At 40.7% G+C, this 23,368-nt stretch overlaps 1 protein-coding gene across 6 annotated transcripts in view; it reads right to left on the reverse strand.

Moving 5' to 3' along the window:
- Positions 1–9,521, reverse strand: part of tmem94 (transmembrane protein 94) — a 130,964-nt gene extending 121,443 nt beyond the window's left edge. For all 6 annotated transcript variants that reach the window (XR_005614076.1, XM_039616417.1, XM_039616416.1 and 3 more), the window contains exons 1-3: positions 9,386–9,521; positions 5,624–5,972; positions 4,085–4,204 (exon numbers count right to left, since the gene is read on the reverse strand). Coding sequence is in view for 5 of the 6 variants with exons in the window: in XM_039616417.1 (XP_039472351.1) it covers positions 4,085–4,204; positions 5,624–5,647 (144 nt within the window). In the remaining variant the exon portion in view is untranslated. The remainder of the gene's footprint in view (positions 1–4,084; positions 4,205–5,623; positions 5,973–9,385) is intronic.
- Positions 9,522–23,368: the final 13,847 nt, after the last annotated feature.

Here is a 23,368-nt window from a genome sequence, read left to right on the forward strand (position 1 = left end):
TCGGTAGTTGGATGGGACCGTCCCTTCTTGGGGTCCTTGGGGATCAGGACCGTCCGACCTTCGGGTTAGCCATTCCGGTGTCTCTCGTTAACTAGCAGCTGGTTCATTTGTGCTGCCAGACGCCGTGGAGTGCAGTCAGCTTCTTCAGCCAGTAGGCGTGAACCATGTCGGGCCCTGGTGCTGTCCAACTCTTCATACTGGAGACCCTTTCTTGGATATCTGCCACTGTGATGGTTACTGGACCCTGTTCAGGGAGGTCGCTATGGTCTGCCCTCAGATCCACTAGCCACTGAGCATTGCCGTTATGGGTTGCGTCCTTCTCCCATATGCTCTTCCAGTATTGCTCCGTCTCCAGCCTTGGTGGTGCTGTTCTGTTATTGTTCCCTTGCCACTGAGAGTACACCTTTGCTGGTTCTGTGAAGAATACATATATATATATATATATATATATATGTATATAAGGACAGGCCCCTGCACGGTATGTACCACTGGCAGATAGAGGAGGTGGCTGATATCCAGAAATCCTACCAGTGGCTGGACAAAGCTGGACTGAAAGACAGCACAGAGGCACTAATCATGGCAGCACAAGAACAAGCTCTGAGTACAACATCCATAGAGGCTGGGGTCTATCACACCAGGCAAGACCCCAGGTGCAGGCTGTGTAAAGATGCCCCTGAGACAATCCAGCACATAACAGCAGGGTGCAAGATGCTAGCAGGCAAGGCATACATGGAACGCCATAACCAAGTGGCCGGCATAGTTTACAGGAACATCTGTGCCGAGTATAACCTGGAAGTCCCGAGGTCAAAATGGGAGATGCCCCCAAGGGTGATGGAGAATGACCGAGCTAAGATCCTGTGGGACTTCCAGATACAGACGGACAAAATGGTGGTGGCTAACCAACCGGACATAGTGGTGGTAGACAAACAGGAGAAGACGGTCGAGTGATCGCTGTAGCGGTTCGAATGACAGCAATATCAGGAAGAAGGAACACGAGAAGCTGGAGAAATACCAAGGGCTCAGAGAAGAGCTCGAGAGGATGTGGAGGGTGAAGGTAACGGTGGTCCCCGTGGTAATCGGAGCACTAGGTGCGGTGACTCCCAAGCTAGGCGAGTGGCTCCAGCAGATCCCGGGAACAACATCGGAGATCTCTGTCCAGAAGAGCGCAGTCCTGGGAACAGCTAAGATACTGCAAGAGGACCCTCAAGCTCCCAGGCCTCTGGTAGAGGACCCGAGCTTGAAGGATAAACCGCCCGTAGGGGCGTGCTGGTGTGTTTTATATATATATATATATATATATATATATATATATATATATATATATATATATATATATATATATATATATATATATATATATATATATATATATATATATATATATATATATGTATATATATATATATGTGTATATATATATACAGGAGTGCAGAATTATTAGGCAAATGAGTATTTTGTCCACATCATCCTCTTCATGCATGTTGTCTTACTCCAAGCTGTATAGGCTCGAAAGCCTACTACCAATTAAGCATATTAGGCGATGTGCATCTCTGTAATGAGAAGGGGTGTGGTCTAATGACATCAACACCCTATATCAGGTGTGCATAATTATTAGGCAACTTCCTTTCCTTTGGCAAAATGGGTCAAAAGAAGGACTTGACAGGCTCAGAAAAGTCAAAAATAGTGAGATATTTTGCAGAGGGATGCAGCAGTCTTAAAATTGCAAAGCTTCTGAAGCGTGATCATCGAACAATCAAGCGTTTCATTCAAAATAGTCAACAGGGTCGCAAGAAGCGTGTGGAAAAACCAAGGCGCAAAATAACTGCCCATGAACTGAGAAAAGTCAAGCGTGCAGCTGCCAAGATGCCACTTGCCACCAGTTTGGCCATATTTCAGAGCTGCAACATCACTGGAGTGCCCAAAAGCACAAGGTGTGCAATACTCAGAGACATGGCCAAGGTAAGAAAGGCTGAAAGACGACCACCACTGAACAAGACACACAAGCTGAAACGTCAAGACTGGGCCAAGAAATATCTCAAGACTGATTTTTCTAAGGTTTTATGGACTGATGAAATGAGAGTGAGTCTTGATGGGCCAGATGGATGGGCCCGTGGCTGGATTGGTAAAGGGCAGAGAGCTCCAGTCCGACTCAGACGCCAGCAAGGTGGAGGTGGAGTACTGGTTCGGGCTGGTATCATCAAAGATGAGCTTGTGGGGCCTTTTCGGGTTGAGGATGGAGTCAAGCTCAACTCCCAGTCCTACTGCCAGTTTCTGGAAGACACCTTCTTCAAGCAGTGGTACAGGAAGAAGTCTGCATCCTTCAAGAAAAACATGATTTTCATGCAGGACAATGCTCCATCACACGCGTCCAAGTACTCCACAGCGTGGCTGGCAAGAAAGGGTATAAAGAAGAAAAACTAATGACATGGCCTCCTTGTTCACCTGATCTGAACCCCATTGAGAACCTGTGGTCCATCATCAAATGTGAGATTTACAAGGAGGAAAACAGTACACCTCTCTGAACAGTGTCTGGGAGGCTGTGGTTGCTGCTGCACTTAATGTTGATGGTGAACAGATCAAAACACTGACAGAATCCATGGATGGCAGGCTTTTGAGTGTCCTTGCAAAGAAAGGTGGCTATATTGGTCGCTGATTTGTTTTTGTTTTATTTTTGAATGTCAGAAATGTATATTTGTGAATGTGGAGATGTTATATTGGTTTCACTGGTAAAATAAATAATTGAAATGGGTATATATTTGTTTTTGTTAAGTTGCCTAATAATTATGCACAGTAATAGTCACCTGCACACACAGATATCCCCTAAAATAGCTAAAACTAAAACAAACTAAAACTACTTCCAAAACCATTCAGCTTTGATATTAATGAGTTTTTTGGGTTCATTGAGAACATGGTTGTTGTTCAATAATAAAATTATTCCTCAAAAATACAACTTGCCTAATAATTCTGCACTCCCTGTATGAAGTAAAGCTCAGAGTGGATAGAAGAGAGCCTTTGGGATTTGAAGAACCTTTGTGTGGAAGAATGGGTCAAAACACAGCCAAGCAACCTATCCATATAGGGGGGTCACCAACAAAGGCTTTTGTATGAAATGTTAAATGCATTTCAGTAGGTCTGTTCAATACTTTTCCCTGTGTCATTTTTCATTCTTACACATAATTTATGGAAACCTATGTTTTGATTTCTGTCCATGTTTGGATTGGATGGGTTGTTACTGACATCTAGTGAGAATTTCGTGTCAATAGCCCCTTTAAAAATATATTAGAACATATACTTTGCAAATTGGTGACGGTATCAGATTGATACCAAAGTTTGAAGCACCACTCCGAGCTGCCATAAAGGTGGAAATATAGTACATTGACATAATAGACATGCACAATAATTATAGATTCACCCTGAACATCCACTCCACTTTGGCCAATTAACACTGACCTATGAATCATTCAAGCATAAAACACCACCTAATGCAAGGGATGAACCAGTGTTGTCTCTCCACATAATGGACAGTGCAGCAAAGAACAGATTCTAAATTATATCTTTTGGATACAATAATTACAGTTATTGCTTCCAAGGATGGCACAACCAGTTATTATTAAGTTAAGGCCAATAACTAGGTAGGTTTGGATAGCTTTTTCCCTTAATAACTAAGGTTATCTTTGTCTAATACATTTAAACTTGGTTGATGATCTGAAACATGTAAGTGTGATAAAATTGCAAAAACCAATACAAAATCATGAATGGGCAAAATACTTTCTCACAGCACTGTTAAGATATTTTTGAGGAGGTGGACCTTATGCAGTTTCAAATTGCACGTATTTAGGCACATGGGTACGACTTCTATACTACAGTGTGTGTGTAACTCTTCTGTGTGGATATTTGGAACTGTTTTTTAATTCTTAAAGTAGTGACCAAACAATGCTTCCCTTGCCTAATAATTCTGCACTCCCTGTACATATATACATATATATATATATATATATATATATATATATACACACACTTGTGTACACACAAGGGTGTGCGTACAAGTATAAGTGCATAAGTGTAGACACAAGTGTGTGCGTACCAACACAGATGTTCGTCTGCATGCAACTCTCTGATGTTGTTCCAGCAAGCTGCTTAACTGGTCCCGGAGCTTCACAAGAGCCTGGCCAGTTGAAAGGCCCAGAGTCACAGCATCCTCCTCCTAGAAGAACAAGAACATGTCACCAGGTGGGTTGGTTGCAGTCAATAGACACTTTTCTGTTGTCCCTTGCTGCAACGATCAGTTTTATGTTAAAACCAAGGACATACTCTGCACTGAAACAGGGAAATCCACCTGTTAACCATAACGTTCGGGCTTGTAATGCACCTTATAAATGAGGACTGTGTGGAGAAGAGCCTGTTTGAGTCAGGTGACAGGTGGTTCACCAGACCGACAACCCTGATTCAGAAAATGATTTTTCCTCATCTAGTCGATTGTACCAATCAGCTGATGCGATCAACTCTATTTTATGCAATAAAATAGTCTCTCTTTTCCTACACACATCAATCTAGTTTACAACAAAACAGCTTTAATACATGCACATCACACCATATGACTATCTTTCTTACCAAAGCACGACCGGTAATCCCATAAGCACGTGTGCAGGGAAAATGGGATTTAAAAGAAAAAAAAAAGCCAGAAAAAAAACTGAGACTCCCAGGAGATGCCACACTTTTTGGAAAGTTTTTTTTCCTCTCGTGTCATCTCACTGACTGGATTACTTCATTTTAGAAACGAGGAACAGCAAAATGGAAGTGAAGGATAGAAGGATAGATGTGGAGATTTTGTTTTGGTTTTTTTTTCCTGCAGACATGCTGAGGGATGTCAGCATGTTCAATCGTGTTTCTGCAAGAAACATTCTTGTGGTGTGATGCACAGGTAGAGAGACTATTTTATTGCATAAAATAGTGCTAATCAGATTTTGCACTCATTTTTGCAGCCAGGGGCAGCACAAAAGTGATCCCCTTAGACTGATTTTTAGTTGTATTGTCTTTATTTTCCCCTGAGTTATTGGTTCTGTTACTAGCTACCTAAAATAAACTAATGTGAGTCTTGACATCAACAACCACCCAATCCGGTGACATGACGTTCCGTACTAAGAGAACATGTTTTTAAAAAGTTGACTTCAAGCACTTATTTCTTACATCCAGCTACACAGACAGTGTTACATCTGTGTCTGTTTCTGAAAGCAGCGCTCCATTGTGCAAATTAGCCTTAAACATTTAGTGTTTCGTTTTCACTTTAAGGCAAAAATGTTATCACTTACTCTGAGTTAGCAAAATTCTGATATTTTATTAGCCTGTTACTTAGCACTAATTTGCACATATACGTCTCTGTGTTGTATCCAACACACTTCTGGTTTCACAGTGGTTTCTGTTTATAGGTCTGCTGAAAAACTGCTCTCTCTGAAAAAGCAAAAAACCTTGGAAAAACAAGATCCCATGGTAGACAATGTTACAGCAAGCCAGTTAATCTCCTGAGGTCACTCTAAATACTAAGGTAGCTGTCTATTAAAACAGCATCCACAAAGGAAACATTTAAGTTCCACAGGCATTTGCTAATCTAAGCAACCAGACTCACCTGTTTCTTATCCCTTGGCTCCATGGCAACCGCAACCACTCTACATGCTCTGCTCCTTGTCAGGCAAAGATCTGGCAAATTCTGTCAGTTCTGCCACAGAAAGTCCAGCTCTAGATGCTACACATCTTGGATTCCAGCAGCTGCAGATCAAGTGGCTAAGATGAAAGAGAGAAAGCTAGGAGAGAAAGCAGGAAGGTGCAGCCTTTGTTCTCTGCCTGTTAAGACCTCCTGCACTGCGTCCTTTGCCAGTGTGACAGAAGAAAAGTGGAGAACTCTCTCTGGGATATCTGGTTTTGTTTACTTCCTCAAGTGCTGCACAGGAATCGCGTCATAACGTTGATGCAGAGCCCTGTGAATAAAATGCAAAGGACATGAACAAAAATGTATATCTAACTGGAATGTCATCAACATAGATGACATGAATAACACCTTGGTGTCATTTGGTGTATAAGATCCAGGAAACATCACCCAGTGTTAGCATAACAGCAGTACTGACAAGCAGACTGCACCCCAGAATCTACTCACTTTGAACACATAAGCACTTTCAACTGATACAAAAAACCCCAGTAAACTCCAGAGTCAGCAATCTCGTTGGCAAAGAATTGAGAGTGGTGAGCCAGTCGAACAGGCAGACAGACTGAAGGGTGAAGGGAGCACATCAAAGTGGGCGTGAAGGAATGCCCAATATATTCCCTGGACTTGGACAGCAACAGTCTTTCTGACACCGCCATCAGAGAGTCTAGCTCCACAGCCACAACAGTACTGGCCTCGTGGATTAGTTAGTTGAGTCTGTTGGTGTTGGTTGATTGGTTGTAAGGTACATAAAGTGCTTTAAGTGTATACAAGTAAGCCTTGTATGTATGATTAAAATGTGACTTGTAGTCTAAAGCTCTTTGAGTGGTCACTATGAGTAGAAAAGCACTGTATAAATAAATCTCTCGAAACTAATGGGAAGAAAAGAAACATGCTAGTAGGGCAGGCGATATGAGGAAAATCTAATATCACGATATTTTTTGGCTACATCACGACACATATAGCAATAATACACTTCAAAAATAAATATTATTTTCAACAATATAGTGCAGGGCAGCACAGTGGCTAGCGCTGTTGCCGCACAGCAAGAAGGTCCTGAGTTCAATTCCACCATCAGGCCGGGGTCTTTCTGTGTGGAGTTTGCATGTTCTCCCTGTGTTTGCGTGGGTTCCCTCCGGGTACTCCGGCTTCCTCCCACCGTCCAAAGACATGCAGTGTGTGGGGATAGGTTATCTGATTAATCCAAATTGCCCATAGGTATGAATGTGAGTGCGAATGGTTGTCTGTCCCTGTGTGTTAGCCCTGCGACAGACTGGTGACCTGTCCAGTGTGTACCCCGCCTCTCGCCCTATGACAGCTGGGATAGGCTCCAGCGTCCCCCGCGACCCTCAAAAGGATAAGCGGAAGCGGATGGATGGATGAATATAGTGCCTAAAATTGCACTGGTATACTCATTCAAATTGACCATTCAAGGTTTTTTTTCTACTTTGAATACAAAACATTTGAATCAATTTAAATGTTTTATCCTAACCATTTTTTAACCATCAGTACCACACACAAGTTTTTCACAAATGACAATACTGTCACAGTAAGTCTCTTTCTGTGGTCAGCACCAGACCTTTAACAAACTAAAGATCACAGCAACAAAAAAGAACATCAAGCAATAATTGAATAAAACAACTGAAAATAAAAGGGTGATCTTTTGTGCTTATAACATATAAAAATTGCAAAATAAAAAATGTGATGACCTCAATTTACAGTAACTATAGTAACTATTAAAACGACTGACCAAGAACAGTCCAGGGTATCACAGCTGGTTTTTTTAAACGTTTTCTTTGGTTTATGGGAGATGGTGACATGTAGAGTTTAAAACATTCTTCATTTTGCAGTGGATGACTTTCGTGGTACTGCTCTCTTTCAAATTATTGCATTTTGTTCTGCATCATCCCTGTGAAATCCAAATGCCAGCAAGTGTCACTCCCTCGCTCGTCTGACACTCCCGCTGTCGCCAAATTTTTCCCTATCTGGTAGTATATAAACACGCATGCTCAGCAGAGTGCGCCAGGTAAAACGTTTTCCTGTTGGGAGGGGGGAATTAGTGATGCATTCCCAGTGTGTGAGAGAGAAAAAAATTTTTCACATTGAATTACATGAAGACACCTTAATATTGCCATGGCAATTTGTACTCGATGGTTACGAGATAGCCAACTTAACCATTGTACGTGGAAAAAAATTGATATATTGCCCACCCCTACATGCTAGTGAAGGCATTTAGGTGTTTATCGGAGAACCTCTGATTCACCTTGCCAAGTAGCTGTGAAATAACTCCTGCTACGTATACTGCATCTCCTTGATACTGACATCATCATACCAAAAGTGAGCACTCATCTCTGCATGCATGCCAAATATCTATGATTGTGCAAGCTTGTCTCCATAGATGCTATGGATAAACAATGGAAAGAGTGTTTACCTGTGTTTTCTGCAGCTGTGCATGTCCACATCCACAGCAATGCATAATCACTGCTTTGGAACAACCAGCTTCTCTTACTACTGCTGAAATGGTCATCCCATCAGCCTTTACGTAAAACCACTTTCAGCAGCGACCATTTAAGGCGTCACCACAGTAATTATCTGCCTCCCTGCATTCTCTACTGTCACCAGAGCCCTTTTCGTGTCTTCCTCCACTACATGTACGCTCTTTCTCTCTTACCCAGCAAATCCACATTCAACATCCCTTGTCCAATCCCTCATCTGTACATCTTCAAACCATATCAACCTTGCCTCTCTAACTTTGTCCCAAAATTGCTCAATCTGAGTCATCCCTCTGATATACTCATTTCTAATGCTGTCAAGACTTGCACTGAAAATGTTAACATCTTCAGTTCTGCCTGGGTGATAGACTGGCTACTTGTCCTGGGTGTACCTTGCTACATACCCAAAGTCAGCTGGGATAGGCTCCTATACGACCATTAATGAGAAGCCGTGGCAGTGAGGCATTGCTAAAAAGAATTCTGCCAACATTTTCCCCTATTTGTGAAGTACATCTTGAACCGTACCTGGCGGTTTCAAAGACTTTTGGTAGATTTTATCCACACATAACGATCGCTTTGACACAAATATGACCAACAGAGAAAGACGGAAAAATACAAAAAAGTCTGAATTCTGAATTTGGCTTAAATTTAAATCGTCGCAAAACAAGTGAAAACTCTTATTTGTCGTATGGCTTTACGGGATCTAGCAACTTTATAGAATGGGTATGAATAAGCTCACGTACACCTTGAGAGCTGTACTTAAAGCATAACCCTAACACTAACCCAGCCTACAGTTCCAGCATGAAAGCTGTAAAAGCATGTCAATATGTCACATCACAATACTTCGCACCAATGAAAATCTTATCGTGGAGAACGACAATAGTGGGTGTTTTCACAAGCACCTCTCAAAGGTCAACAAACGCGACTCGAATACAAAGTGACATGTCGTAAGTCACATTAGTTATAAATGAAAAGTTCTGCTGTAAACAACAGCTATCACAAAACTAGTCTCGATTTGAGCTTTTAATCGTTCTATCTTCTTTAAAAGCAAAGCTGTTATCAGCCCACATATCTCCTTACCTTCATCTCAAAGGCAGATGCTACCGCAACACAGGCGTTGTTTAAACTACACTTCGCCGTTTCAATATTCATCACATCACATTGAGTCGGTGTACATTATTAATCTATAAGCACTCACCTTTCCTCATTTTCGAGTCTTTCTGCACATCCTGAAAAAATTACCCTTTTCTCTCCATATAAACACACTTCTAATGCTTCACTGTACAGCAGCAGCCATGTTGGAAAGCGTTCAGCTAGGAGGAAGGAAATATTTGTGTACGTGCGTGCGTGCGTGCGTGTTCTTCTTCTTCTTTCGTTTTTAACGGCAGCTTGCATCCAACAATGTTGCACTATTGCCATCTCTTGGGTTATACTGCTACGTCACTTTTATTTCCTTAATAATCAGCTCTGCACATTAGGAGAGTCCAGCTTGTTGCTCTTACAGTATAATACTCCTGTATTACTGTAATCCGGGGCGACCGTGGCTCAGGGGATATGTAACCGGAAGGTTGCCGGTTCGATCCCCCTGCTCTCTCTGTCCTGGTCGTTGTGTCCTTGAGCAAGACACTTTACCCTACTGCCTACTGGTGTTGGCCAGAGGGGCCGATGGCGCGGTATGGCAGCCTCATTTCTGTCAGTCTGCCCCAGGGCAGCTGTGGCTACAACTGTAGCTTGCCTCCACCGGTGTGTGAATGTGAGAGTGAATGAATAGTGGAATTGTAAAGCGCTTTGGGTGCCTAGAAAAGCGCTATATAAATGCAATCCATTATTCTCCTTAACATAACATAATCCTTATACAGTAACGTTAGTTAGTGACTGAGCATCCTGGTGACTTTCTCTTGATTCCTGTAATCAGGGTGAATTAGTTACGGATTAGCCTAATTTACCGAAAAAGTACGGCGGGAAGCTCGGGTCCTTCGGTAGGTTTGTCCACCTCAGCTATAATTTTGAAATAGTCGGTCGTGGTTTTGGAAAGTAAACGCTTGACCTCTCAGTATCCCCACTCTATCTGCTATTAAATAGGCAAGTTTCTCTGTGACTGCGGCTGTCAGTCAAAGCTGTTACGTTGACGTTGGACCCCAATTTAACAGCATTATGGTAGTAATTACAATCAAACTTATGAGAAAGGACACCCCTTGAACACAGTTGAGAACTACTGATAATGCAAAACAAAATCTTTGGGAAAATCAGAGGAGAACTTTTTTATTTTATTTTTATTTTAGTCTGACCCCAGTGCCCTCCGCTAACGTAGAGGAGGCGGGGTTTTTGACCTATACTGAAGCCAGACACCAGGAGGCGATAGCGACGTTTTGGCTTCATTTTCGGGTAGTCCCAATGTTTTCTGCAGTCATTGGTAATAACTAACTAATAAATTACAGCAACAGTTTATTTAAATGAATCAAATTCAGCTACTTTTAAACTTTTACACTTCTTGCAAAGACCAGACTATTATAAGAACAGGGTAATTCTCGAAAATCCCTGGCTCCAGTTAATCCTCTGTTGTTTTGCCATGATGCTGACAGAGAGAGAGAGAGAGAGAGAGTGTGTGTGTGTGTAAGAGAGAGAGAGAGAGAGAGTGAATGACAAAAGGCTTGTGTAGGTTTCAACAGGGTAAATGAATGAGAACATAAGGCTTCGGTTTTATTACCCAGATTATGTTCTGGAAAGTTAAAGTGTGTCACGTGTCATCACTAACTATGAAGTTGTATAAGTAATACATGCTTGGTGTTGTATATAATACATTTATACTAAAAGCCTTTTGCCTTGTTATTCAAATCTGTTGGCATATTTTAAACATTATTGTAGTCTTGGTCTCATTTTGGTCAAACACCTTCACTTTGCATTTAAAATATAATATATAAAAATGAAACACAAAAAAGAAGTCGCCCTGGATTTAAAAAGGTAGACTACTGTGCAAGAATTCCTGTACCAAAAATATATTTTGAAAATTTAGATTTTATTTTCATTATGGTCAGTAATATTGATATTTACTGATTTAATGCAGGCTTTTACAGGCTGGGGGGTTTAATAGAAACGCCCATTAACTTTTGATTATACTTGATGATGATGTAGAACCATCTCTTTCTGATCACCTCCTTACACTGAGGAGCTCCTCTGAGTTTTCACTGAATGAGAAGAAGGAGACCATCCAGTACTTCTTTTATTTCAGCTGAAATCATCTCTGAAAGCACAGCACCAGATACCCAGATTACTATTTCATTCTACAGTTTGGACCTAAATTAACTGTACCTGACTGGACCCTCACTTGTCTGAGTAAAGCTAGCCAACTGACTTACAAACAAGGGGAGGACTGAACCTCAGGAATGAATTAAAGAAAATTACATACTCTTAAACACACCAGAGACAATTTCCTGGATTCCCAGATATGTAATGATTTATTGAATTGTGATTACCTTATTCATATTTCAACTACCTTAATGTCAGTATTCTGCAAACTTCAGGCGGGTTATCTTTGCATCTGTCAATAATTATTTGTATGTTCTGTATCTCTATGTGCTTTGTCTATGTCAGTTTTCTATTGTAAAGATAGCTCATACTTGTTTGAATTTTGAGTACTTTCATTTTCATTTATAAATCCTTTACAAGGCACAAATAGTCCTCATTTTAGATGATCACACAAAATATTTAACTTACAACTAGCAACTGCCTGAATTAACTGTGAATTACACTATGAAATAAGTATTTCTAAAACCTTTATTAATACAATCACAATGAGATCTGAATACTTTACTAATCACCTATTTAGACTTTCTAAATGATACCATGAGTTTATCAATCAAGAATAAACATCTGTATTTATTTTTTTTATTAGTCCTTTATTTATTCAGGTAAAAATCTCATTGAGATTTAAAATCTCATTTCCAAGAGAGACCGGGCAAATTTAAAAAAAATATATAAATACCAAGGAGGAGTAATGCTTTATAAATGATGAATTAAGCACTTACTAGTGCAAATGCTTAGTAGTGCAACATTATTTAAAAAATGTACCTCACTTCACTATCTACCTTTCCTTGGACTCAATGAAAACTTCAGTGAGGTCAAGGATAAAAGATTAGGAACAGGCGATAGGACACACTTTTGCAACACAACCATTGTCTATTGGACTGAACGCAGATGATGTGACTGTCATGGTCCGCAGTCCGTGCCGGTTGACCTGCCTATGTCTATGTTGTGTTTTGTTGTTGTTCTCTCTCGGTCACTCATTTCCGCCTTTACTTGTTGGCGTGTGTGTCCGGGTTTTCCTGTGACACCAGGCCTGGAGAGTTTTTCACGCCATGGGGCCAACTGCAGCTGATCAGCCTCGTCAGGGCAGCTACTTAACAGAGGAGCTGAGCTTCAGTCGACCCTGGATCATTGTGAGAAACTCTGTCAGTGCCCAGCTAGCATTGTGAAAGTGTTTGTGTTAGTCATATGAACACAGGAAGGTACATAGGTAGATAGGAAGTCCTGACTTTGCATTCCTGACAGAACGATCCAGAGTGGGGAGGAGAATGTTCTCTGAAGGGCTTTTCTCAACAGCTTCAATGAGGATTTGAAGCAAGAATTCTCTGCTGAAGTCATTAGATGCTTTAATCTCCATGTGTGTTAGTACAAATGTATTATCATGGTTGAGATTCTACCTGTGTGGGAGATCTCAGACTGTTAGTTTTAAAAATTGATCTCTCTGAGACCTGTGCTGTGAGGCATGGGGTCCCTGAAGGGTCTGTACTGGGCCCATTGCTGTTTTCTTTGTATCTGCTGCCTCTTTGTCTTCTTCTACGTTTTTTAAAAGTAAACTTTCATTGTTACGCTGATGACCTGCAGCTTTATGTTCCTTAAACATTGGAAACTATGCTGACTTGTCTATAATAGAAATTTGTCCATTTACAATTAGGGGCTTGTTATCTGATAATTTCCTGCTTCTTAATACTGATAAGACAGATTTGATGGTCAATGGATCACAAAAATTGATGACATTGTCATAAATTGCAGGGACAAGGTAATGAACAGGGTTGGGCAAGTTACTTTGAAAAATTAATTAATTATAGTTACTAGTTACTTCTTCAAAAAAGTAACTGAGTTAGTAACTGAGTTACAAGATTCTAAAAGTAATTAATTACTTGAAAAGTAATTATTGCGTTACTTAAAAAAAAATGTTTAGCCCTCTGGGGTCCAGGGTATAACTGGCCATTTTTACCACTTTTGATTTTACCACTACAGTTCACCTTTAGAAACTATTTACTTTGCCTTGTTTGGTATCATTCTTTTCAGCACAACCCCACATGTCTGAATTTACAATTATGTTTTCATTTTGACATACTGTATTAACACAATTGATCTAAAATCAGAAAAAAAAAACCATAAAATCCGAGTAGAAAAAGTAATATTTTTACTGTAACAATCACAAACCTGTTTAATGAATCACATTTCATAACTTTAAATGCAAATATAAATTGTCAATTTTAAAATCCTATGCACAAGTTTTGCAAACAACAAAGTTATTTGCAGCCATTTACCTTTTACCCTTTTTTTTAATAACCATTTCAAACTATTTACATAACAATCAGGTGTTCTGCATTCAGTAAGATGCCACACAAATTATTTGTGCCACTCCAAAAAAATAATTTCTATCCACTATAAAGGAGAACATCACAGCCTGATACCTGCAAGCCTGACAGCAGCAGGTGTATCACTCCTGTTTTTTACCTGGAGACAGCAGTCGCCTCATTGTTCTGACACACAACACAAAACTATCCACAACACTACACACTAACTACACAAGACAACACAACAAACTAACTACACACTTCAAACATGCTAAACGTTACAAATCTCTCACATCTCAAAACTCGCTCTCTCTCTTGTTCTGCTGTCTTTCTTTCTCTCTCTCTCTCTCGCCATCACTCCTAAAACTTCCCCCTCTTCCTAAACATCCAAATGTCACGTTGCCCTATCATTTTTTGATTGGTTGACATGCTACATTTTTCCACCAACACGAACGGGCTGTTTGTTGATTTGTTTTTTTTAATTTTTTGGTCATAGAGTGCTTGCTAGCGCTGTCCTTAGACGTTAAAAGTGACGAAACTATTCAGGAAAAAACACCGCGTATATGTTTATCATGACTCTGGTTTTACTTGGCCCGTCAACACAATTTAAAAACTGGTATATATCACCTCGTTGCTTTGTCATCTTAAAGTGGTCGTGTGATTGGCTTACCACGACTACTTTATTGTTCCTCAGTCAAACAGCAGCATTCGTGCGATTGTTTTGCCCCTTAGCTCCAGGTGTTGTGCCAAAAAGTGATAGTCGGCAGGAAAGTGATTGCGTCCGCGGGAGCGCGCGCAGCTGCTTAAAGCTGTAGCGCCCAGATTACTTACGTGTGGTAAGCTGAACACAGCTTCAACCATCTGTTTGTTGAAAAATAGTAACGCGACCAAACCGCATTTTCTTGTTAGTAACGGTAACGGCGTTATAACGATAGAAATAGTAATTAGTTAGTTAGTTTCTCCCACAAAACGCTACGTCCAGATGGACAGAATCAACTTTTGGAGAGTAATTAGATTACTCGTTACTGAAAAAAATTACGCTGTAAGTAATGTTGTTACTTGTAATGCTGTTATTCCCATCACTGGTAATGAACCTGGATGTGTGGTTCGACCAGGAGCTCTCCTTCAAGTCTCATGTGAAAGAGACAACAAGGACTGCCTTTTATCACCTAAGGAACATCAATATCAAACAAGTTTTATCACTTGACCTGCAGAGGTTCTTGTCCATGCATTTGTGTCTTTGCACATTTATTATTGTAACGCTCTTCTTTCTAGGTTACCAACGAAAAGTTTGAGAGGTTTACAGATGATACAAAATGCGGCTGCTCACATTTGAACCAAAACTGGGAAATTTGAGCACATTTTACCAGTACTGAAATCTCAAAGAATGGGGATGTTGGTAAACATAGGGGTGCCGTTTTTCCCCACTAACCGTTTTTCCCCACTCGACGACACACCCGCCGGGGGTCAAACTCTGGTAATTGGTGATTCTGTTCTCAGACATGTGAAGCTAGAGACACCGGCAACCATAGTCAATTGTCTTCCAGGGGCCAGAGCAGGCGACATTGAAGGAAATTTAAAACTGCTGGCTAAGGGTAAACGTAAATACAGTACGATCATAATTCATGTTGGCAGTAATGACACCCAGTTACGCCAATCGGAGGTCACTAAAATCAGTATTGAATCGGTGTGTAACTTTGCCAAAACAATGTCGGACTCTGTAGTTTTCTCTGGTCCCCTCCCCAATCAGACCAGGAGTGACATGTTTAGCCGCATGTTCTCCTTAAATTGCTGGCTGTCTGAGTGGTGTCCCAGAAACGATGTGGGCTTCATAGATAATTGGCAAACCTTCTGGAGGAAACCTGGTCTTGTTAGGAGAGACGGCATCCATCCCACTTTGGATGGAGCAGCTCTCATTTCTAGAAATATGGACCAATTTATTAAACCCCCCAAAATATGACTATCCAGAGTTGGGACCAGGAAGCAGAGTTGCAGTCTTACACGCCTCTCTGCAGCTTCTCTCCTCCTGCTACCCCCCCAAAAACCCATCTCCATTGAGACTGTGTCAGCTCCCAGACAGACAAAAAACAAACTAAAAACCACCAATAAACAATTTAAACATAAAAAATCAAAAAGAAAGAACAATACAGTATCCACATCTGAACCAAAGAGTAAAACAGTGAAATGTGGATTATTAAATATTAGGTCTCTCTCCTCCAAGTCTCTGTTAGTACATGACTTAATAATTGATCAACAAATCGATTTACTCTGCCTTACAGAAACCTGGTTGCAGCCGGATGATTATGTTAGTTTAAATGAATCAACACCCCCGAGTCATTCTAACTACCAGAAATCTCGAAGCACAGGCCGAGGGGGCGGTGTGGCAGCAATTTTTCACACCAGCCTATTAATTAACAAAAGACCAAGACAGACGTTTAATTCATTTGAAAGCCTGATGCTTAGCCTTGTCCAACCCAGCTGTAAAACTCAGAAACCAGTCTTACTTGTTATCATCTATCATCCACCTGGGCCTTACACAGAGTTTCTCTCTGATTTCTCAGACTTTTTATCTGATTTAGTGCTCAGCTCAGATAAAATAATTATTGTGGGTGATTTTAACATCCATGTAGATGCTAAAAATGACAGCCTCAACATGGCATTTAATCTGTTATTAGACTCAATTGGCTTCTCTCAAAATGTAAAAGAACCCACCCACCACTTTAATCACACTCTAGATCTCATTTTAACATATGGCATAGAAACTGAACATTTAACAGTGTTTCCTGAAAACCCTCTGCTGTCTGTTCATTTCCTGATAACATTTACATTTACAATAATTGATTACACAGCAGTAGAGAGTAGACTTTATCAAAGTAGATGTCTTTCTGAAAGTGCTGTAACTAAGTTTAAGAATATAATCCACCCACTGTTATCTTCAATGCCCTGTACCAACATAGAGCAGAGCAGCTATCTGAACGCTACTCCAACAGAGGTTGATTATCTTGTTAATAATTTTACCTCCTCACTACGCATGCGACTCTGGATACTGTAGCTCCTGTGAAAACTAAGGCCTCAAATCCGAAGTACCTGACTCCGTGGTATAATTCTCAAACACGTAGCCTAAAGCAGATAACTCGTAAGCTGGAGAGGAAATGGCGTGTCACAAATTTAGAGGATCATCATTTAGCCTGGAGAAATAGTTTGCTGCTTTATAAGAAAGCCCGCCGCAAAGCCAGAACATGTTACTATTCGTCACTGATTGAAGAAAATAAGAACAACCCCAGGTTTCTCTTCAGCACTGTAGCCAGGCTGACAAAAGTCAGAGCTCTACTGAGCCAACAATCCCTTTAACGTTAACTAGTAATGACTTCATGAACTTCTTCACAAATAAAATTTTTATCATTAGAGAAAAAATTACCAATAATCATCCCACAGATGTAATATCATCTACAGCTACTCTTAGTACCATTGATGTTAAGTTAGACTCTTTTTCTCCAATTGATCTTTCTGAGTTAACTTCAATAATTAATTCCTCCAAACCATCAACGTGTCTTTTAGACCCCATTCCTACAAAACTGCTCAAAGAAGTCCTGCCATTAATTAATTCTTCAATCTTAAATATGATCAACCTATCTCTAATAATCGGCTATGTACCACAGGCTTTCAAGGTGGCTGTAGTTAAACCTTTACTTAAAAAGCCATCTCTAGACCCAGCTGTCTTTGCTAATTATAGGCCAATCTCCAACCTTCCTTTCATATCAAAAATCCTTGAAAGAGTAGTTGTCAAACAGCTAACAGATCATCTGCAGAGGAATGGCTTATTTGAAGAGTTTCAGTCAGGTTTCAGAGCTCATCACAGCACAGAAACAGCTTTAGTGAAGGTTACAAATGATCTTCTTATGGCCTCTGACAGTGGACTCATCTCTGTGCTTGTCCTGCTAGACCTTAGTGCTGCGTTTGATACTGTTGATCATAATATCCTATTAGAGCGATTAGAACATGCTGTAGGTGTTACAGGTACTGCGCTGCAGTGGTTTATATCATATCTATCTAATAGACTCCAATTTGTTCATGTAAATGGAGAGTCCTCTTCACACACTAAGGTCAGTTATGGTGTTCCACAGGGTTCGGTGCTAGGACCAATTCTATTTACATTATACATGCTTCCCCTAGGCAGTATCATCAGAAGACATAGCATAAATTTTCACTGCTATGCAGATGACACGCAGCTCTATCTATCCATGAAGCCAGGTAACACACACCAATTAGTTAAACTGCAGGAATGTCTTAAAGACATAAAGACCTGGATGGCCGCTAACTTTCTGCTTCTAAATTCAGATAAAACTGAGGTTATTGTACTCGGCCCTGAAAATCTTAGAACTATGGTATCTAACCAGATTCTTACTCTGGATGGCATTACCTTGGCCTCCAGTAATGCTGTGAGGAACCTTGGAGTCATTTTTGACCAGGACATGTCCTTCAGCGCACATATTAAACAAATATGTAAGGCTGCTTTCTTCCATTTGCGCAACATCTCTAAAATTAGAAATATCCTGTCGCTTAGTGACGCTGAAAAACTAGTTCATGCATTTATTACTTCCAGGCTGGACTACTGCAATTCATTATTATCAGGATGTCCTAAAAACTCGCTGAAAAACCTTCAGCTAATCCAAAATGCTGCAGCAAGAGTCCTGACAGGGACTAGAAAGAGAGAGCATATTTCTCCTGTATTGGCTTCCCTTCATTGGCTTCCTGTTAAATCCAGAATTGAATTCAAAATCCTGCTCCTCACATACAAGGTCTTAAATAATCAGGCCCCATCTTATCTTAATGACCTTGTAGTACCATATCACCCTATTAGAGCACTTCGCTCTCGCTCTGCAGGTCTACTTGCTGTCCCTAGAGTGTTTAAAAGTAGAATGGGAGGGAGAGCTTTCAGTTTTCAGGCCCCTCTTCTGTGGAACCAGCTTCCAGTTTGGATTCGGGAGACAGACACTATCGCTACTTTCAAGATTAGGCTTAAAACTTTCCTTTTTGCTAAAGCATATAGTTAGGGCTGGACCAGGTGACCCTGAATCCTCCCTTAGTTATGCTGCAATAGACGTAGGCTGCCGGGGATTCCCATGATGCATTGAGTTTTTCCTTTCCAGTCACCTTTCTCACTCACTATGTGTTAATAGACCTCTCTGCATCGAATCATATCTGTTATTAATCTCTGTCTCTCTTCCACAGCATGTCTTTCATCCTGTTTTCCTTCTTTCACCCCAACCGGTCGCAGCAGATGGCCACCCCTCCCTGAGCCTGGTTCTGCCGGAGGTTTCTTCCTGTTAAAAGGGAGTTTTTCCTTTCCACTGTCGCCAAAGTGCTTGCTCATAGGGGGTCATATGATTGTTGGGTTTTTCTCTGTATTTATTATTGTGCAATCTATTGTACAATATAAAGCGCCTTGAGGCGACTTTTGTTGTGATTTGGCGCTATATAAATAAAATTGAATTGAATTGAATTGAATTGCTGGTGGGCACAAACTCATACTGCAAAACTCATACTCAGCACCCATACCCACCAGTGTAATGCTCTCATTGATTCAGGGACGGAGCATAATTTCTTTGATCAAACACTCGATAGGAAATTAAAACTCCCATTGACACTTTTTACTGAACCTCTACAGGTTTCTGCCTTAAAACAGCACTAAGCTCACACAAATCACCCATCGCACTAAGGCCATTCAGTTCTACCTTTCAGGCAGTCATGTAATTTTTGATTTGTCCTCTGTTCCTACAGTTTACCATGACCTAGCTGAAGTGTTTAGCAAGGACTTGGCTCTCTCACTTCCTCTGCAGAGACCATATGACTGTGGAATTGATCTGCTCTTGGGGGCACCACCTCACCAGTCGCCTGTACAGTCTTTGTAAGCCATGGAACCCTACATCACTGATTGTCTGACAGCTGGAATAATCCATTCTTCCAAGTTCAAGCAGGGTTCTTCTTTGTGGAGAAAAAGGACAAGTCCCTTCATCTATGTATTTACTTTCAGGGGGCTGAACAAAATAACCCTAAAGAACAAGTATCTCCTGCCACTGCTATCTTCCGCTTTTGAACTGTTACAGGGGGCCACCATTTTCACAAAAGTGGATTTAAGGAATACCTATCAATTGTCCTTGGTGAATGACTTCTTGAGAGATTTTATTAACCACTGTGTTTTTGTGTACCTTGACAATATTTTGATTTTTCAAAATGTCCATAGCTGAACACGAGAGGCATGTTCACCAGGTGGCACAGCAAGCATTCTCCCAAGTCAAACAGAAGTTTGCCTCCGCGCCCATCTTGGTGCAACCAGACTTCTCTCGGCCATTCATCTTAGAAGTGGAAGTGGATGTGTCGGATTCAGAGCGGTGTTATCCCAGCACTCCGGGGGTAAGCTTCACCCATGTGCATATTTCTCTTGTCGTCTCTCACAGGCTGAGCGGGAACTACGACGTGCACTCTAAAAAGTAATTCAGAGGCTTAGTAAATATCACTATAAATATAAGTTAGATGAGCCTGATAAAATCTATGAATATCCTTTTAGTAATTATTTGAGTTTGATAAATTGAAATAAATGTCTAAAATGTTAACTTATGTGTTTGTGTTAAATTAAGGTATTTATTTATATTTATCTCAGACAAAAAATTCAGTATGTGGTTCACAGAATACCTTCTTTGCATTAATATTTCTGTTTAAAATTGAATCAAAATATTTGAGAAATAGGTATCTATACTCATCAGTATCTTGTACTAAAATCATTAATTATCCAAATCAATATTATTTATTGTCAGCAACTACAACTGAAAAGTGTAAGTAAAACACGATAACGTAGAGTAATTGAGTACCATGAGCCTTTTTCATTGTTTTGTTCATTTTGTCTTTTAAATACTCTGAGCTTTTGTGTTTGCTCTCCTGGTTTGCTATTTATCCCTCAAGTTTGTAAGGCTTTGAGCTAAAAGGGAAAAGGCTCTTGTCTTTTTAGTGCTTGTTTATTTCGAGTTATTGCCATGTTTATAAAAATAAAGTTTTCATTTGGAAAAATGTTAACATGTGGTCATTTTTCATACATATATTATGAAACACACAACTACATATTAGTTTGTTTGGTTTTTTTAGACTTAGACTACCAGTGAAATACAATAACATTCAGATTCAAATGTTAGGGGCGATCGTGGCTCAAGAGTTGGCAGCTCGTCTTGGAATCAGAAAGTTGCCGGTTTGAGCCCCGGCTGCGACAGTCTCGATCGTTGTGTCCTTGAGCAAGACACTTCACCCGTTGTCTACTGGTGGTGGTCAGAGGGCCCGGACGGCTGTGGCTACAATTCACAGTGTGTGAATGGGTGGATGACTGAATGTAGTGTAAAGCGCTTTGGGGTCCTATACAAATACAGGCCCTTTACCATATTTAATATTAAGTACAATTTTGATTACGTTCAGTTTACAATATTAAGTACATGGAACAACATTTTGGATTAACTGACCATCTATATTTCAGTTACATTGACCAAGCATGTCAGTGTTATTTACTCAATTTTTTCATGTTTGTGTAACAACTACAATTATTCATTTCAACTTAATATGTTTAAGCTTTAGTTATTCAATTGATCAAGTATATTGAACAGATTTGACTGGTTTCCAACCTACTCAATATTTTTAAGTGTAAAAGTGTTGCCTCAAAAATTTTAAGTAAATGTCAGTTCTAGTTTTTAGAGTGTGGGACATTGGGAATTGCTGGCAATAAAGTTCACCTTGGAGGAATAGAGGCACTGTCTAGAACGGAGGAGCAGCCACTCTTCATCTGGACGGACCATAAAAACTTCTGTACCTGAAAATGGCGAAGTGCCTTAACTCCCGTCAAGCCAGGTGGCCCCTGTTCTTTACTCGGTTCAATCTAACCATCACGTACAGACCCGACTCTCGTAATGTGAAGCTGGATGCGCTCTCTCTGCAATTTTCCTCACTGGACGAGGCCTCCGAATATGATGAGACGATCCTGCCTGCAGCCTGCATCATCGTGGCCCTCAGATGGGAGATCGAGTGTATAATCAGAAACGTTCAGCGGGAGGAACCCGACCCTGGAACGGGCCCTCCTAACCGACTATACATACCCACCGCAGTGCGCAGCAAGGGGATTCAATGAGACAACTCTGCTAAGTTTTCCTGCCACCTTAGTAAGAAACACACAATAACATTCATGTAACGCTTGTTCTGGTGACCATCTCTAGCTCAAGATGTCCAGGATTTTGTTTCTGCTTGTCCTACCTGTGCGCAGTATAAGGCATCCAACTCTCCACCAGTTGGGTTTCTCAGGCCCCTGCCTATCCCCAGGAGACCCTGGTCGCACATTGCCCTGAATTTCATAACTAGACTACCACCATCCTCATGTAATACCACCATACTCACTATTGTGGATCCTTTTTGTTTTAAAGCTACCCATTTCATTGCTCTGCCCAAGTTTCCCACCGCCTAGGAGACAGCAAAGCTGTTGACTGATCATGTATCGGACACAATCAGTCAAAACATTGTGTCCGATCGGGGTCTGCATTTCACGTCGCGGGTTTGGAAGGAGTTTTGTTCTGTTCTGAGCTTCACTCGACGCTGGCTTGTTGTGGGAAACTCCGTCAGTCCCTAGCTAGCATTGTGAAAGTGTTTGTATTCGTGTGTTTTTTTAACTTACTTTTCAGTTTATTGACCAACACCTGGGTTTTGTTCTCTTCAAAAGGTGATAGCGGCTTGTCCGTCTCTTTTAGTTTAGCTGGTAATAGGAACATTAATAAAACCATTTAACCATTTTGCCTCCCTGTCTCCTTTTTTTTAACCGGACACCTTTTGTTACTTTCTCTCATCCCCTGGACCTTTTAGGGGAATGTAACATTGACCTACCTTTCTATAAAGCAAAATTAGAAACAGCACCCAGGAAGTTGCAGAAGTCCCGCAGGCAAAAAAGGTGAAAGAAATTTTTGAAACCACCTTTTGTCTTTTAGCCTGAAATGCCTTTGGATTTTAAAAACCCTGGTAATATCACTGAAATGCAACATGATGATCTAGTATTGGTGCCTTGTTTTTTTTTTTTTTACAATAAGCCAAGAAGCAGGAGCAAGAAATAAACCAGATGTCAACAGCAATGTGGATTTCTTCCTGAAAGACAGTATTCTTTATCGCCGGCAGGGTTCCTAGAAGAGTCAGGGATGTGGTACTAAATTTGGGGCACTTTGGGTCATTTGGGGAAGCATAAAACCATTGCACACACATTAGGATGCATTTCCACTGGCCAGGCCTGTGTGCAGATCACATCAATAATCCCCTCCAGAGCCTTTACCAATTATTAGCACCCCATTTGAATGGTTGGGAACGGACATTGTCAGACCTGTTGAGAAAAGCAAAGCAGGCAACTGTTATATGGTGGTCATATAATGGTTGCCTGCTTTGCTTGCAGATTATATTTCAAGTCCCTTGAAGTCTTTCCTCTGAAGTGTATAAAAGCAAAATCTGTGGCTTTTTGTCTGGTGCAGTTTTTGTCAAGGTTGGGATTCAAGAGATCCTGATAGACT

Source organism: Oreochromis aureus, linkage group 8 (assembly GCF_013358895.1).
Source record: "Oreochromis aureus strain Israel breed Guangdong linkage group 8, ZZ_aureus, whole genome shotgun sequence".
Classification (NCBI taxonomy): Eukaryota; Metazoa; Chordata; class Actinopteri; order Cichliformes; family Cichlidae; genus Oreochromis; species Oreochromis aureus.